General features: G+C 44.7%; 1 protein-coding gene across 1 annotated transcript in view; it reads left to right on the top strand.

Moving 5' to 3' along the window:
* The window catches only part of LOC146184149 (valine--tRNA ligase, mitochondrial-like), a 139,212-nt gene that overhangs the window by 38,717 nt on the left and 83,885 nt on the right, over positions 1-16,610 (top strand). Inside the window, exons 8-10 of the mRNA XM_084609298.1 lie at positions 10,345-10,464; positions 10,908-11,016; positions 15,432-15,605. Of these exons, the coding sequence (XP_084465424.1) occupies positions 10,345-10,464; positions 10,908-11,016; positions 15,432-15,605 (403 nt within the window). The remainder of the gene's footprint in view (positions 1-10,344; positions 10,465-10,907; positions 11,017-15,431; positions 15,606-16,610) is intronic.

Below are 16,610 nucleotides of genomic sequence, written 5' to 3'. Positions count from 1 at the left end.
GAGGGCTATGGAACGAAAAATGGTAAGGGTAACATTAAAAGATAAGAAGCGTGCAGAGTGGGTCCAAGAAATAACTCAAGTACTGACGTTCTAGTGGAAATCAAGAAGAAGAAATGGGCATGGGCAGGACATGTAGTGCGAAGAGAGGATAACCGATAGTCGCTTAGGGTAACAAACTGGATTCCAAGGGAAGGAAAACGTAGCAGGGGGCGGCAGAAGTTAGGTGGGCGGAGGAGGTTAAGAAGTTCACAGGGGTCAAGTGGATGCAGCTAGCACAGAACCGGGTTAAGTGGTGAAATATGGGAGAGGCCTTCGCCCTGCAGTGGGTATAGTCGGGCTGATGATGATGATACTTTATTTCCTCATTTCACTGTGTAATTGTGTATTACATGAGACCCATTGAACCCATGCAACATTGTCAAGCACCCGTCGCTTTTTTTCTCACTTCCTCGATCACCCAATATAAATGGGAATCAATAGATCATTATTAATATTATTAAAAAGCAGAGTGAATGCGGTAAAATTGACTAAGGAGGTTAGCTAGCTCAAATATATTTATCAACTGCGAAATCATTATGTAAGTGCATCCTCACGTATGATCCCTCAAGAAATCCTATGTATTACAAAGAGTGCCTATGCTGAAATTGTTTTGAAGCGAAAAGCTTCACTACGAGGGTCGGAGCCAAGCTTCATGTTTGCCATATGCCATATGCCGTGACGTCACAGCCAAGGCCAGCTGCGCAGCCCCCTCGCCAAGCTCTGCCAGCGTTGCCTGGCAACTCTTGAGAGTAGTGCGACTCCTCCTCATACAAAAAAAAAAAAAAAAAAAAAAAAAAGAAAAAAGTCTTCGTATGGGGATCGAACCTCCATTCCTTGGATCCCCAGCCAAGTACTTTACCACTGTGCCACGCCCCGGGTCGTGAAGCGCTCTTCATAATTCCGCTTGTTTATCGTGAGGATGATAGCGGGATTTCCTGAGTAACAGATACTGCAATTGGCGTGCAATTTGAAAGTACCAAATACTAATATAGTCAAGTCACATAGTTAAGTCACCCACCTGCCATCAGCTATGAGGACCAAGTGGGAATGAGTGCGCTCAAACACCGCCGGGTGGTGCTTCTTGCCTTCCGCGAGTGACAGATGCTGTGCCTTTCCTTTCCTGTAAACAAATTACAGAACCCCGGTGAAGTTAGATGCACTCTACATGGAAGCCAAGGAGAGTTTAGCTGCTGGCGAACGCCGCCGAAGACTGGAGAAATTAACTTCTGATCTTGAGGTAGTCACTGCTTTTCGCTAAGTATATCCAGGCATAGCAGAGCTAAGCCATCTTTAATTTTTTTTCTAGTTGCATTGAGTTTTCCATTCACCACGGAACGGCCAGGAACTTAAGCAAGCATTGGAAGTGTCAGGTTCCGAATGTGATCTTACATGGCACTTGACGGTTGCATCCAGGAATTTATTTAGCTGTCGAGTTACTGATGGCACCATTATGCCAGTGGGTACCATTCAAGTGGCTAGGGTAACACCGAGTATAACAAAAATAGTTTACAGTCCTAATGCCTCGTGTCCAATTTAATATTCACTTTTAGGACATGCTGCTACAGTAAAAGCTCGTTAATTCGAACTTTACAGGACCCGAAAAAAAGTTTGAGTTATTCGATGTTCGAATTATCAAAAGGCTTTGAAAAACTTGACAAGAACTATTTGCAATGCGGTAAATGTACCATATTCACTCACGTAATTAGAACCAAATGCTTGATGAACTAACCCCCATTTTTGCTGCTGAGCATTAAAAAAAAAAAAGCCATATTTCATTTCTTGGCAGCGCGCCAAGATGCTGCGCCACGATAACATCACGGTGCACATATTTTTTGACATTAGCTCTTGCGATTAGGGAGGAGGACTTGGCAGGGTACCAGCGGCTTTGAATCCTCGCCGGCACTCATCCCTCATGGTGCAATGCGGTAGCGAGAGCGCCCCTCCACAAGCAGCCTGCATCACGTGTGAGGCTTCACTGCACGACGCGCTGAATAGCACTTGATGACCGCACATTTTGGAAGCAGTGGAAGAACCATGATAGAAGCGCGTAAAAACGCACTATCCGAATTGCCGTGCAACTACAGTAAACCCTCGTTAACACGAACTCGCATATCTCGAAAAATCAGTTAAGTTGAAAATTTTCCACGCCGCGCTTTCACCTCCCATAGGCGCAATGTATTAGCTCCCGTTTATCTCGAAGCATTTTTCGTGCATGATGCGGATATCTCGAAATTTTGACCGGAACGATCGAAGGCAGAGGTCATTACCGAAAGGTGATAGGGACTCCAAGCGAGTGCTTTGTTCTTATACTAATTGCGAAACACCGTCACGTTCGAAGAGCGAATACGAAATTCCCGTGGACGCAGCCGTTTTTCACCTTGAGAGCAGTCACGTGAGTGCTGATCGCATATGGGGGCTGATGAGTCTTCTTGGGCGTGGTTCGGTCAGCTGCCCTCCGCACGTGCATACCAGCAAGAACGATGTAGTGATTGTGTGGTTCTGTTTCGTCGCGCCATGTGCACGAAGCGTTGACTGATTTTTGTTGTGTATGTGGTGTCCACAACAAAGTTGAATGCAGCGGCGCCGACCAACGGCTTATGCGACGCATTTCGTAGCTCGAAGACGCTTTAGTTGGGCCGAATGCCAACATGAAGCGGGCAAGCATTACCCAGTTTTTTCTTAAAAAATTAGAAAGTTGAGTTTTGCCTGAGATTTCTTTTTCGTTTATTACAAAAGCTCCCTTTGTGCAGTGGAGTGTCAACGGACGTGACGGGCCGAGGGCCACCAAAGCATTTTCGCTTGTCGCTGTCACGCTCAGGTTCTGGGTTTGTAGAAAATTTCGCGTATCACCTAGAAGCAGCTCTCTAGGCAGCCAATTGCGGAAAACTTTGGGCTACTCAATTTCCGTCCTGGTTATTTTTTTTTTTTATTGAGCGAGCGAAGTTGGTTTTTTTCATTCAGTTTGAGCGAAGAACTTGCAAATGCTCACTTCGTCTGATCTGTGCATATATGAATGCATCGAGACAATTCAGTAAAAGCTTGGTAGAGTAGTAAAGGAAAATAAAAAGTCTAGTGTGGCTGGATATTGTTAATTTCCGAAAGGAGTAAGAGGAAGTCGCTGCTTGCATCGCAGTGTAGTAGCGCACTGCTGAGCTGTGCCCTTTTTTTTTTTCTTTTTACACGCGATGCGTTACAAAAACATTCATCACTGTTTTACCGTACGCCATGCTGTTTAGTGTTAGAAACGGGATATAGCGTAATTGTGCTTCCCTTGACCGAACGACGAGGCGGCGGTAACATAGCAACGCTGAAAACGCCTCTGTCGCAGAGTTTCGTCGCTCTGTGCGGTGTGCACAAGTGGCAACAACAGGCATTGGCGGGGCGGCGCGCAGCTGATCGCCAAGGATTGTCGGCAGAAATTTTGGGCCTTTTGCTCGAAACTCCGCTTATCTCAAAAATTTTCCCGGATTTTACAATTTCGAGTGAACGAGGGTTTACTGTATGATCATTTAGAAGGCTAGTGCGTGACAATGAGCACCGCTGCCGCGTGCTGGCATGTACGGCGCGAAGCTCATAAAAGTGTACCTGAAATGTACTCAGCCTATTAAAGTACCGCTGGATGAGGCCGTTTGTGTTCTGTTACTCTTGCCATCGTGCGCACACATGAGAAGTGCGCGGTCAGCTGCGCAACGTGTAGTTCAGGTTTGAGAGTGCTATTTTGACGACTGCTTACGGTATCATGCAACCAAACACAGCCTAATCTGGTGCAGCCTGTTTGATGCCGTAGCCTTATGTGGGCATTGGCTGGGGCTGCGTTGACAGAATTACCTGACCGTATTTCTGAATTAACAATGGTTGAATTAACGAGCATTGAGTCCCAAGGTCTCGGCGGTCACGTGGAACAGACAGCAAGCAGACGCGGCTGCCACCCCCCTACCCTTCGGCGGCGCCGGCCACAGTTTCGGTCATGTAATGGTTAGGCTTTACCAACTCTTCCATAATTTTACTTGGCTTTCCTATTTCTCTTTTTAAGACGCGCGCAAATACCTAACTATGTCGCCCTATCGCGGAGGCGTTTCTTTGGCCATGTGCTGGGCACCTGGCCTAAGTGCTGGCACCTGGCCAAGCACCGCCCAGGCGGGGTGCTGCGTAGTTTGAATTATCCATAGCGGAACTGACTCGCGTTTGAATTAATGGGCTTTTTTGCGCACAAAGCAGTGTAATTCGAGTTACGAGGTTCAAATTAACGAACTTTCACTGCATCACACTCGGAACATGCTGCTCCCATAAAGAAACGGCTGCACTTACAGTCGAACCCGGATATATCGAACTCGAAGGGGATCGCGAAATAGTTCGATATATCGATAATTCGATATACAGAAATCGGCTTGTGACGGCACTTACGATGCCAAAAAACGATACCGTATTTGTCGTGTAATCAACCCACTCGCATAATGAACCCACTCTCCACTTTTGCACCCGAGAATTTGAAAAAAAAAAAAAAAATAAAATTCGTTAAGGCCAGCTCGCTCACATGCAAGCGACAAGCGGCAGCAACAGAGCGAAAATTTTCAGACTTGTTGGAACTATGTCCCACTCGCTGCTCGAGCCACCGCGACAGCTCAAAACAAGGTTTCTGTGTCGCCGCGGCGGCAGAAATCGCAAGCATTTTCGCTTGCATGTCGATAGCGCGCCTCAGTTCGTTTCGGTTGTCTCATCCACAGCCCATTGGCAACGTGCCAAGATGCTGCACCGCGATAACGTCAGGGCGCGTTTATCTTTTGATAGCTCCTGCGGTGGCGGGGAGCGAACTTGGCAGAGTGCCCGTGATGGCTTAATTGCACAAGCCTGGTTCGATTTATCATGCCGCGCTTGGGGCGGGCGTCATGATCGCAGCAGCTGACCGCGTGTTTTCGCTGATTCATACATGCAAGGATAAACGATAAAAAAAAATAACCCGCAAAAAAAAACAAAAAACTGCCGCTTCTAACGTCCGCAGCCGCCATATTTTACGCTACGCCGCGTGTACAGCACAACGGCAAGAAAGAATGACTCTCGCAAAAAAAAAAAAAAAGAAAAAAAAAAACAGAGCTGCCGCTTCTTAACATCCGCAGGCTCGCAGATATTGGCTCTCAGGGCAGGAACTTCCATGAGAAAAGCATTCAACCGGGTGTGTGTGTTTGTCTAGGCTTTGTGTGCATGCATTCCCTGCTGACAGCTATAGCTGGCACGTGGCAGACTACAGTTTAGCAGAACATACATCGATTCTTTTCTGCTTAAAGAATACAGAAAGTTTCTGCTTAAAGAACACTTATAGAATTCGCAAGGACCATAGCTGAGTCAGTCACTGTGGTCGCTTGTGATTGTGTTTACTGTGTAGTTATGAATGCAGTAACAGACAGCACAGAGCATTGTTTTTCCACCCAGATGTGGGGTTGAATGAAACAGTAAAACCTAAATTATTTCAACTTGGCAACTCCTAAATCCCAGATAATTCAAGAAATTTCTGCGGTCCCATTGTTTGTAGTGTTACATTTGACTGAATAATTCAAACTGGTGGCGTGCACCAGCCAGGTTAATTTGAAGATCTGGTGTGCCATGCTGGAATGCCCAATCCCGGATTGTCTCCAAACCAATAAGACGAGGCTCCTTAGATCCGCGAAGTAATGTTTTAAAGTGATGATGTTTAAAATGTTGTAATAGCCTAGCCCCAGAACTTTTGGCACAAAAAAAAAAAAAAAAAAAAAGAAAAAGAATGTGTTTGCAGAGAAGAAGGGTGTTTCACATCAATGCAGCTATGCATGCTCTCGGTGCTTCATCAAGGCACGGCCTAACTGAAGAAAGCGATGCGCACACTTGTCAGTACTCTCTGGCTCGGCTGCGGCCAAGGCCAAGACACCCACTCTTAGCTGCATCTGTGCAGGCCAGTGATGCAACAATTCTTGCTCCGCTTCCGCACAGAGGGTTGACTGTGCACGACACCAACCTGCACCGTTTCTTGCGGTGGTGTGCCATGGCTTAGAGGGTTAGGTTACTGGCATCTCAATTAATTTAAGGGCTGTCGAGTTAAATCGATCCTTATAAAACGGCCGTCCGAAATTTGGCCAACCTATTTTCGTGTTCTTGGGCAAGCGGCAGGTAGTATGCACCCCATGACAGTGCCCATTCCTAGCGGTACGCAGTGAGTTGCATGCTTAAAAAAAAAATGTTAATTAGTACGCAAACCTGCCACATTGTAGGAAATTCAAATTATGCGCTGTTTGCCCAGTTTTTTCACCTGGCAGTTGCTGCCTCAGACCAGCGATAGGCAGAGTAAGCGGAACATCTATTGATAATCTTAGAAAGGGAGGGGGGGGGTGCCTATGTCATGAAATCCAAAACTAAATGGCCTTGCAGATATGCTGTGGGCTCCACTGAAATGTGGAAGGCAGGGGGTTGCACCACTGCACCTTAGGTCTCTGTTGGCATCGTAACATTGTGTTTAACTGCTTTAAGTTGAGTACATGTCGTGATGGCATCTCACTGGATGCTGCAAAAGTGTGACAGCAGGACAAAGGGTGGCTACACCCGGTGCATTCTTTTGAACAGATTTTTTGCCTATGTTCAATTTTTTAAAATATTTATTGCTATTTTTTATTAATTTGAAAACCCAGTTAATATGAACGTTTTCCGCAGTCCTCGGGAAGTCGAATTAAGAAGGTTGAAGCGAAACTGCTGCTCGCATGCTTTTGAACATGTCTCAAAGCTTTTCTGAACACTTCACGACAGGACACAACACACCAAAGCCACATGCTCACATCATTGTTGCTGATGTATACGTGCATGAACACGATCAGCAGATCATTCTGCAGTCTGTGGCTGTCGTCCATAACTTTACACAGATTCTTTCACATCCTGACACCTACTTCTACCGCATGGGCACATTGCTTACGCATTGCAAGTGCTTACGATGCAGTGGTCGATGCAGTGGTCGGCAATTTACCATTTGGTCGGGGTGATGCGTATTGAGGTGGCTGAGGCGACCTGCACTTGCAGCTTGTCATTGTGGTGGCCGACTCACGTACTCAGGGCTGGCCAGCCAGTTTTGGTTTTTTGGGTGCTTCGCAGTCTTTCCCAGTGGTGGGTGCCTCTGATTGGTTAGAGAGCTCCAGTGCCAATGTGTTGTGTCATAAAAGTGATGTCTCCGCAAGCACTTTTAACATGGAAGTGTTTCGAAACTTTAATTTGCAGTTTTCTCAGCAATGCGAATACCTTTCCGTGCAGAAAAAATGTTGGTGCAGTCAAACCTCGATATAACGAAGTCATACTTGCATCCAAAAATTTCATTAAACCGCTAATTTTGTTACTTCAAGGTTCGCATGTTCTGGCTACCCAAATAAAGTAACAGGTTAGTGGGACACTGCTAGTAGATGGGAACTTGTATAGTACAAATTCAAGAAATAAGCAGTCTGTCAGCGAGCTTGTAAAGCGTAGTGGATTACCTTCTGTGACTGAGCGCAATCGTATCTGCCGATTAAAGTTTCTTTTCCAGCTCGTAAAAGGTCATTATAATATTAACACTTCCAATTATATTACTTACTCTTCAGGTTATAATACGAGACAAAGGCATGCACTAACAATAACCCCTGTGAACGCGCGAAATAACTGTTTTAAATATTCTTTCTTTCCGAGGACAATTACGGAATGGAATAAACTTAATAGCGAGACTGTAACTCAAAGTTCTTTACTAATGTTTGAAAAGTGCCTGCAAATTTTATGAATTTGAGTGCGTTTATATGCTTGTATTTCTTTTTGTTTTTCCCACCCTGCTATGATCTGTACCAGATCGCAGTACCTATAAATAAATAAATAAATAAATAATAAATAAATAAATAAATTCTAGCAATAATAGCATAACAAGGGTACCGGATGTTGTTTTGTTTACCAGGAGCATAATGGGTGAAGCAAACGGACATAACGCATCATTTTTCTTCATGTGAACAAAGAGTAAGCGCATCCCACGCCGGCGCCACTACCTTTGCGTGCCAATCTTTTGTTCAGGCCTCAGATACGCACGCCATATTTAACACATAATGAACTTGCCTCCCACTTTTGCTGCCGCCAACCTTAAAAAAAAAAAAAAAAAAAAAAAGAAGAGAAAGAAACTCTAGTCGTGTTAGTACATTGTGCATCATCGCAGTCCAGTGTATTTCTTGGCAGGGCTCCAAGATTCCACGCAGCAGGACCTTCATGGTGTGCATTAGCTCCAGTGGTGGTGGGGTGAAGAGGGGGGGTTGGCCAGTTGCTCAGTTGAACTGGTTGCTCAGTTCCTTTTATTATGTAGCGATTGGGGTGGGCACCGTCTCCTGCCACAAAATTATTAGAACGCACAATAGCAGCAAACACCTTTTGATGAAACGAATGATACTAAAAGCCCGTATCATGATCGCATGCTTTCTTTAACAACTGATGGGTGGGTGGAAGGATCGACGACTGTCGTTTAAAAAAAAAATGTCTTCTTTCCCCTTATTGAACCCTCCCCTCAAAATGACGTGAATGTTTGGGCAAATGTGAAATGCAGTATGTCTCGGCTAATGTTTTAATTCTCATCCCATTATCAAGGTGGCTGCTGATACATGCATGCGATGCGTGAGGACTTCGCTAAATTGAAAGTGTGGCATAAAATTACGTCGTTAAATCGGGAGGAAAAAATACATGGATTTCAATAGGGCAGAGATTGGGAAATAAAAAAGAATGCATTACATTGCAAATGTCATTACTTTGAGTTTCGTAATATCGAGGTTCTACTGTCCATGGGAAGAAGCACTCCGTCTTGCTTAGTTTGGTGTTTCTCTTTAATATCCCTTTAAAAGCAAAATAAGGGTCCCTGCTCTCCTATATATTCAGAACTGCACCTGACAGCACTAAAGCAGCAGCGGATGTGAAAGGCAACACTTGATTCACACTCAAGAACCTGACTAATGCACGTAAGGATAGTCCATTGGAAGACACTCTGCGTGAAAGAAAACAATAAGTAAGTTTCTCACTTAAACCGGAGAGTAATTATTGATTTTGTGTGAGTAAGCTGTCCTCTTTCATATAGAAGTGTGTACACTCTTTGGCAAAAATGTACTGCCCAAGGGGTTTGCTTCCAAGCCCTGTAACAGGCTTGTTGTGCATCAGCAGCATTTGCAACCTCGCAGGTCACAAAAAATATCTCATTTACACTTCTCGAGACAAGGTATTCCAGGAGCCTCATTATACATAGGGCTTACATTATACATTATACATTATACATAGGGCATTATACATTATGTATAGGGCTTAGAAGCAAGCCTCTTGGGCTGTATATTTTTGACAAAGAATGTGCCTGTACTTATATATACATAAGTTGGCTTCATCTCTTTCATTGTTAGCTGGCCAATTAATTTGCTTGGGTTTCGCAACATGCATCTCTGCTGGATTTCTGCTTGAATAGGGGACTTTTTTCAGGATATGTCATCATGTGTTACGACTAACACTTTTCTATAAGAGTGCAGCCACCTCAGAGAAAACGTGGACAGCACTGTCTGTGGCCCTTTGCTTGGGGTTGAGTCTGTTGAAACCATCTCAAAGTGTGATTGTGTTGGTGCATTCAGTTGAAATATATCATTTGAATCGGCAGAACAATGCAGAGATATTCGATACTTTCAAATGCCTTTGAAACATGGGCTTACATGCCTTCCTTGTGGGAATAAAATGTGCAGGTAAATATTAATTTACGTTTACAAGTTTTAGTGCAGGCTGCATGTGGTGGTAGTTTCTTTAATGCTACTACAGAGCATGGTAGCTTAAGAGATCATCTGAAGTCTCATTGGCTTTGGCTTTGGCAGTCTCGCTTGCATGCAAGCAGCAATCTTCCAAGCAAACAGCCTTCATTGGCAATGCCACCTTTACGTTCGAAATATCTAAGGGGATGAACACAGAATGATTGAAAGTTGACTGCACAGAAATTCAAAGTGACTAAAAAACAACAGCACTGATGTAACTTTTACAATCTTGTAAGCACTTGAAATCAAGATCAACAATTATATAGTTTAACTGAACCTTACTTTAGTGACATTTTCTGATGCTACCATTTAGGAAAAAGGCAGAAACTGTTTAAGTGTCAGCATAACTTTTGCGTTACTAGAGCAGACAAATGTAGCAGTGAACCTTCTGTGCTTTGTCTCTTTTAGTGTGAGATTTGACTCTTCTGGCTTTACACGATGCAAGTCAGTGAGGCACTTGCAATAGTGTGAGTGTCTCATGCATTCGGGGCCTTTTGTCTGTTTGGAAATGATGCAGCCTATGAGTGAAGCAGTTACTGAGGCCTTTGTGCGGCTGTTTGATGCGGGTCTTATCTACCGGGATAAGAAGATGGTCAACTGGTGTTATTGGCTGCAGTCAGCAATCTCAGACAGTGAGGTAAGCCTTTGTGTTCACATGTCATCATTCTAATGCAGTGGTTCACAAGTATGAGCCTCTTGGAGCTCCTGAAGGCTTTCTTTGGGCTTTAGCAGAGCTCTTTGTTCATTCCTCAGCAGGAATATTTTAGAATCAACTCATTCATACTGTTGTTTTTTTTTTTTTTTCTTTTTTTTTTTTTTTAGCAGGGCAATGTGTGGATGAACTAGCAGAAAAAGAAATCTTTCATTTTGTATTGAAGTGACAGCAGTTGCATTCAGTATCAGTAACTTGTGCATGACCTTTTCCCATGCTAAACCTTATGTTCTTATGTTCCACAGTAACTTTCACAAGGACTGAGAGAGGTTCAGGGGTGAATCCAATGATGTTAGTAGGTAGCTTGTATGGAACATTGTGCCTGTCTGAATGTACTTGCGACCTTAACCAGTGCCCTGCTTCTTCAGGTCAAGCATGTCTCCGTGTCGCCTGGAGAGAAGCTGAAGGTGCCTGGATGTGATGTTGGTGTTGAAGTTGGTGTTCTCGACCAGGTTGCCTTTCCTGTTGATGGCACTGGTGGGCACATATTTTTTTACTTTTAAACCTTGTTCATTGCATTTCACTTGGTCTTTGAAGGATATGTGTGTAAACGCAGAGTATAGTTGATGTAGTTATTTCGTTGTGGTTTTTGCTGAAAATGTGCGCGGAAAAAGACGCTTACCATATTTTCCGGTGTGTGTAATTCTTTTACAAAATTTTCGGTAGTGCGTCCTATGCAACGGTGCGTCTTATATGCAGTTTTTTTTTTTTTTTTTTTTTTTTGAGCAATGTTCACAGGCGAACTTTATCGTGAAACGGTAACGGTAGCGACGCCTGCGATTACAGTATTTACAATCGTTTCTAAAATTGTACAGTCGTCTCACTGGCAGAATGCCAAAAGGTGGCTACGTCCATGCTCCTCGCCCTATCCACGCTGCCGAGACAAGCCAGATTGAGGCGACTCTCTTTTCCAGTTACGATTTACAATATTGTTTCTGCATGTGCTTTGCCGCGTGCGTCAGAGCACCCACGCACAGCGCCGATCAGCGCCGTGATTATGAGCGCAAAGAGGATGCCCGAGCGTTGTCGCAAGAAATCAGCGACCGCGTACCAAGATGAAGCCTTTCAAGGCTTTGAGTAGTAATAAAGTGTTTCGTGCTCTCGCTGATTGAGAGTCATTTCGCACATAAGTGTTGCCTCTTTTTTTTTTTTTTTTCTATCATTCGCACGTGCACATAGCAAATTTTCTGACACAGCACGCGATGGTCATGTTGCCCTAACCTGAATAAATTGAGGCGCGTCTTATACAAGGGTGCGTCTTATATACCAATTTCTTTTGTTAAAAGCCTCTAAATATGAGTGGTGCGTCTTATAAACCAGAAAATATGGTATGTGTGCATTTGCAACTATGTCATGAACATTTCAGTACAAAGAGAGCCCTCTGAAAGAATGAATACAGTGCACTCCACTCGTAATGATATTGACAAAAGGAAAATTTTGATTGTTATCGTTATATCTGGACTGGCGGGGAAAACAAACAAAAACAAAAGAACACACCCATGTGTCTTCCCTTGCATGCAGTCTTGCCTAATTACCAGCAATTGGTTATACTTGTGCACAGACAGATAAAGATAACTTGACAAATGAGGCATTTTCACAAGGTTTTTCAGATAATTGGGTAAATTCTGGGAACCGGTACAAATGCCTGTCACATGTGCTGGATGGCCTTATAGTTTCTAGCCTAATAAAAAAAATGTGATAATGGTGTATTCCAGCAGTTATAGAGGAAATACAAAAAAACTAGGGGTGTGTAAATATTGAAGCCTTTGAATAGTTTACAAATAATACAGTCGAACCCGGATATATCGAACTCGAAGGGGATCACGAAATAGTTCGACATATCGATAATTCGATATACAGAAATCGGCTTGTGATGGCACTTACGATGCGAAAAAACGATACCGTATTTGTCGCGTAATCAACCCACTCGCATAATGAACCCATCCTCAACTTTTGCACCCGAGAATTAGAAAAAAAAAAATGCGTTAAGGCCAGCTCGCTCACATGCAAGCGACTGAGCGATCTCAGCGACAGAGCGAAAATTTTCAAACTTGCTAGAACTGCGTCCCTCTCGCCGCTCGAGCCACCGCGGCAGCTCAAAACACGATTTATGTGTCGCCGCGGCGGCAGAAATCCCGAGCATTTTCGCTTGCATGTCGATGGCGTGCGTCAGTCCGTTTCAGTCGTCTCATCCACAGCTCATTGGCAGCGTGCCAAGATGCTGCGCAGCGATAACGTCAGGGCGCGTTTATCTTTCGATAGCTCCTGCGGTGGCGGGGAGCGAACTTGGCAGAGTGCCCGTGATGGCTTGATTGCACAAGCCACCACCGCAGCTCACAAGCAGCTCACCGCGTGCTTTCGCTGATTCATACATGCAAGAATAAACGATAAAAATAAAAAGAAAACCTGCCGCTTCTTAACGTCCGTAGCCGCCGTATCTTACGCTACGCCGCGCGTACAGCCCAACGATAAGAAAGGATGACTCGCAAAAACAAAAAAAAAAAAAAGAGAGAGCTGCCGCTTCTTAAAGTCCGCAGGTGCCATAGTCACGTCAGCCGCCGCGCCGCCGCACGCAGAGGGTTCGCAACACACGCTGGAGAAAGCGTCCGACGTCTGTCTGAAAACGGGCTGAGCTGGCTTGGCGCATGCGTTGCGAGTGCTGAAGGAGAGAGATAGCTCGGCAAAAGAATGGGCACACCCACGCACATGGCTTGCAAACGTCATGTGTTGGCGCACGAGAAATGACAACTGCAGATGCACGCGCCTTTGGGGAATGGGCGCGGCGCTGCCCAGACCAGCCGTCGTCGAACTGTCCCCTCTCATTCCTTCCGCGTGTGGCTTGAAAACGTCACGCGGCAAACGGCCAAGAGGGATGCGATTGTCTTTGGAGAAGGCACACTTTCCAGTGCGTGGTGCGGAGTTCGATATATCGAACGACCGGTGAAATTTAGTTCGATATATGACGCGGTTTTCCTATACTTTTACATGGGATTTTCAAGGGGATATTTCGTGAGTTCGATATAACCAAAATTCGATATATCCGGGTTCGATATAACCGGGTTCGACTGTATTTACCTTTCAGTTCCATTTGCCTCATACTTTCATTGTTTCGGTTGTTCGAACCTCCTAAACATTTGGAAACAACAAAGTCCTTGTCCACTTAAACTCATGGCAAAAACACGGCATTTCCAAAGAGAAGTATCTTAAATTAGTGACATGTACTTTTACTTTCTTTGGGCTTAAACTGAACATTAAAAAGACAAAGCTCATGGCATCTTGCCCTGTCAAGTCCCAGAGCATCAAGGGACAAGAAGTGGAAGCTGTGACGGATTTTCTCTTCTTGGGCTCCAAGATTACCCCGGAAGGAGACTGCAGCCATGAAATTAGGAGACGCCTACTTCTGGGAAAGAGAGCCATGGCTAGCCTTGACCGTCTAGTAAAGAGCAGAGACATTAGACTGCCAACCAAGTTCCGTATAACCCGTTGTGATGTATGGATGTGAGAGTTGGACTATGAAGAAGGCTGACCGCCGAAGAATTGACGCGTTTGAATTGTGGTGCTTGCGGAGACTCTTGAGAGTTCCTTGGACTGCCAGAAGATCAAATCAGTCGATATTGTCGTCCATAAACCCTGACTGCTTATTGGAGGGTCAAATTTTAAAGTTAAAGCTCAGCGAATTTGGTCATCTGATGAGAAGAAAGGAGTCACTGGAGAAAGATTTGATGTTGGGAAAGATTGAGATAGTGTTGTTAGGAAGATAGTGAGAGACCGGAAAGCGTGGCGTGACATGGTCCATAGGGTCACGAAGAGTCGGACACGACTGAACGACTGAACTGAACTGAAAGTTGAGGGTCGCCGGAGAAGGGGCAGGCAGCGAACGCGATGGTTCGATGGCATCCTCGAGGCGCTGCTGATGAAGTTATGTGATGTTAAGAAGATAATGAGAGACCGGAAAGTGTGGCTTGATATGGTCCATAGGGTCACAAAGAGTCGGACACGACTGAACGACAGAACTGAACTGAACTGACTTTCACTTTCTTAGGCTAGACGAGGTGGTGCTATACCTTGCATTAAATGAATGCACTGATGACCATCAGGAGCCAACTGCATTGCTGCCTCTGCATGGTTGCGGGTTCAAAAACAAAACACGGCACTACCTGGCATGGCATAGGCATCAGGCTGCAATGCAATCCTCAACTGGAGTAATTAGAGGACCATTCTTGGAAGTAGGAGGCACCTGCATAACTTTGGTGCAATACTTGCTGAAACATGAATCTAATCTCGGCAGAAATCTTTCTTGAAGGACCCCAGACCAGCTTTGAAAGCTAAAGTGTGCTGCCTAATGAGGCCTTTCACATCAGTCATATATGCTATTTCGATTCCCTTGACACACGTTTAATGCATAGTATCATTTCTGCCCAAGAGGTGCAGGCATAACTCCAGGAGTAATGTAAAGTTTTAAAGAATTTCTTTGCATTGTACCTTGGCATTTGCATTTTCCTTGATGGACTCCATGTCATCTGAGAGGTTCCTCAGAAGGATACCAAATGGTTCAAGACACTCGTCTGGAAGTGCAGCTTGAAACTTGTCGGTAGTTGCCACTGAAACGATTGCTGCAGTTACTAACTTGGTCAAAATCAGGTTGGTTTTTCAGGGATTTAATTATGGTCAGGACAACCTGTATGGAAGGCAGCTGAGTGAGGTTTCACATGTCATCAGATGCATGTGAAACCTCAGCTACAGCCTTTGTGTAGCTGACAGATGCATGGTCAGTATTTATGTGTGATAGCAACAGGTAAGGGAGTAAGAGTGCTTGTTTTGCACGTTTAAGCTGATTGTTATTTCCACTGTGTAAGAAATGAAAGAAAGCTGTTGCCTTTTGTGCGTGACAGAGATCCAGGTTGCAACCACACGCTTGGAAACGATGCTTGCTGACACTGCATTGGCTGTCCACCCTGAGGATGCACGTCATGCGCACCTCATTGGTCGCCGAGCCAGGCATCCAATCACAGGCCGAGAGCTGCCTATTGTGGCTGCCACGCAGGTGGATCGCACCTTCGGGACTGGTGAGGCTGGCTGTGCTTTTCATCTTGGGACTTGTGAGGTGAGGGCTGCCACGTGAAGAGCCTAGTTAGAAATGGTTTTGCCAACATCTGCAGTGTGTCTCTAGTGACAGTGAAGCGCCATGGTTTAGGGCAGCTCATTGCTGCTTGCAAACCATGCCAAGCTGACCCAGGGGAGGTCACTGCACTTGATCACTCAGAATCTTACTTTTTTATTTATTTCTGGAACTTGTGCACTCACACTGGCTCCTGATCACCCAAGAGTGCACAGAACACTTGAAGAGGAAACTAGTCAAAGTGACTATGCTGAACTAACAACTTTGCTTGATTCAAAAAATTTGTCCCCCAGCTAGGCTAGGCTGTACAGTAAACTCTCACTCACTTCAGTGAACTTTGTAGGACCATCATTTCACTTAACTGAGAGTTCATTAAATTGAATATTTACTGTAATATGCAACAGCATCTATAGAGCAGTCTATATTGTTGAGTCAACGTTGTGAGATTCAATTCATGGAGTTGAGTACACCGTAATACGCAAAGTGCATAACACCAATGTTTCTGCCTCTCTTCTCATTTAAAAAATATAATTTAACTTTTGTCAGAGCTGTACAGAGTGTCTCTTCTTGTGCTCTTCTCTGGCACAGCTTGTGGCTGAGACATGAAATTTCATACCTTTCCCAGGCATCCTACAGCCTTGGCTAGAGTTGTGGGGTTTGAATCTGGCTCTGCCATTGGGTCTTTGTCGCACTCTTCTTCAAAACGAACACTGGATGCAATATATAGATTTGTTTGTTCAGTGCAGATAATGTGCTCACTTTCATAGTGCATATCATCTTCAAATGAAGTATCGTTGTCGACATCCAGCTGGTGACAGGTCTCCCGTCACATCCCCTCGTCACGCTGTTCTCCTTACCCACTTTCACCATACAGGAAGGGAAAGGCTGGATTTGTGCCAGCAGTTCCCAAATTGTAGTGGTTGCTGCTACTACAACATTGTGGAGTGAAAAC

The sequence above is a fragment of the Amblyomma maculatum genome, chromosome 7, assembly GCF_055883805.1.
Source record: "Amblyomma maculatum isolate TAMU_Amacu chromosome 7, ASM5588380v1, whole genome shotgun sequence".
NCBI classification, from domain to species: Eukaryota; Metazoa; Arthropoda; class Arachnida; order Ixodida; family Ixodidae; genus Amblyomma; species Amblyomma maculatum.
This window is presented reverse-complemented; position numbering and strand designations above follow the sequence as displayed.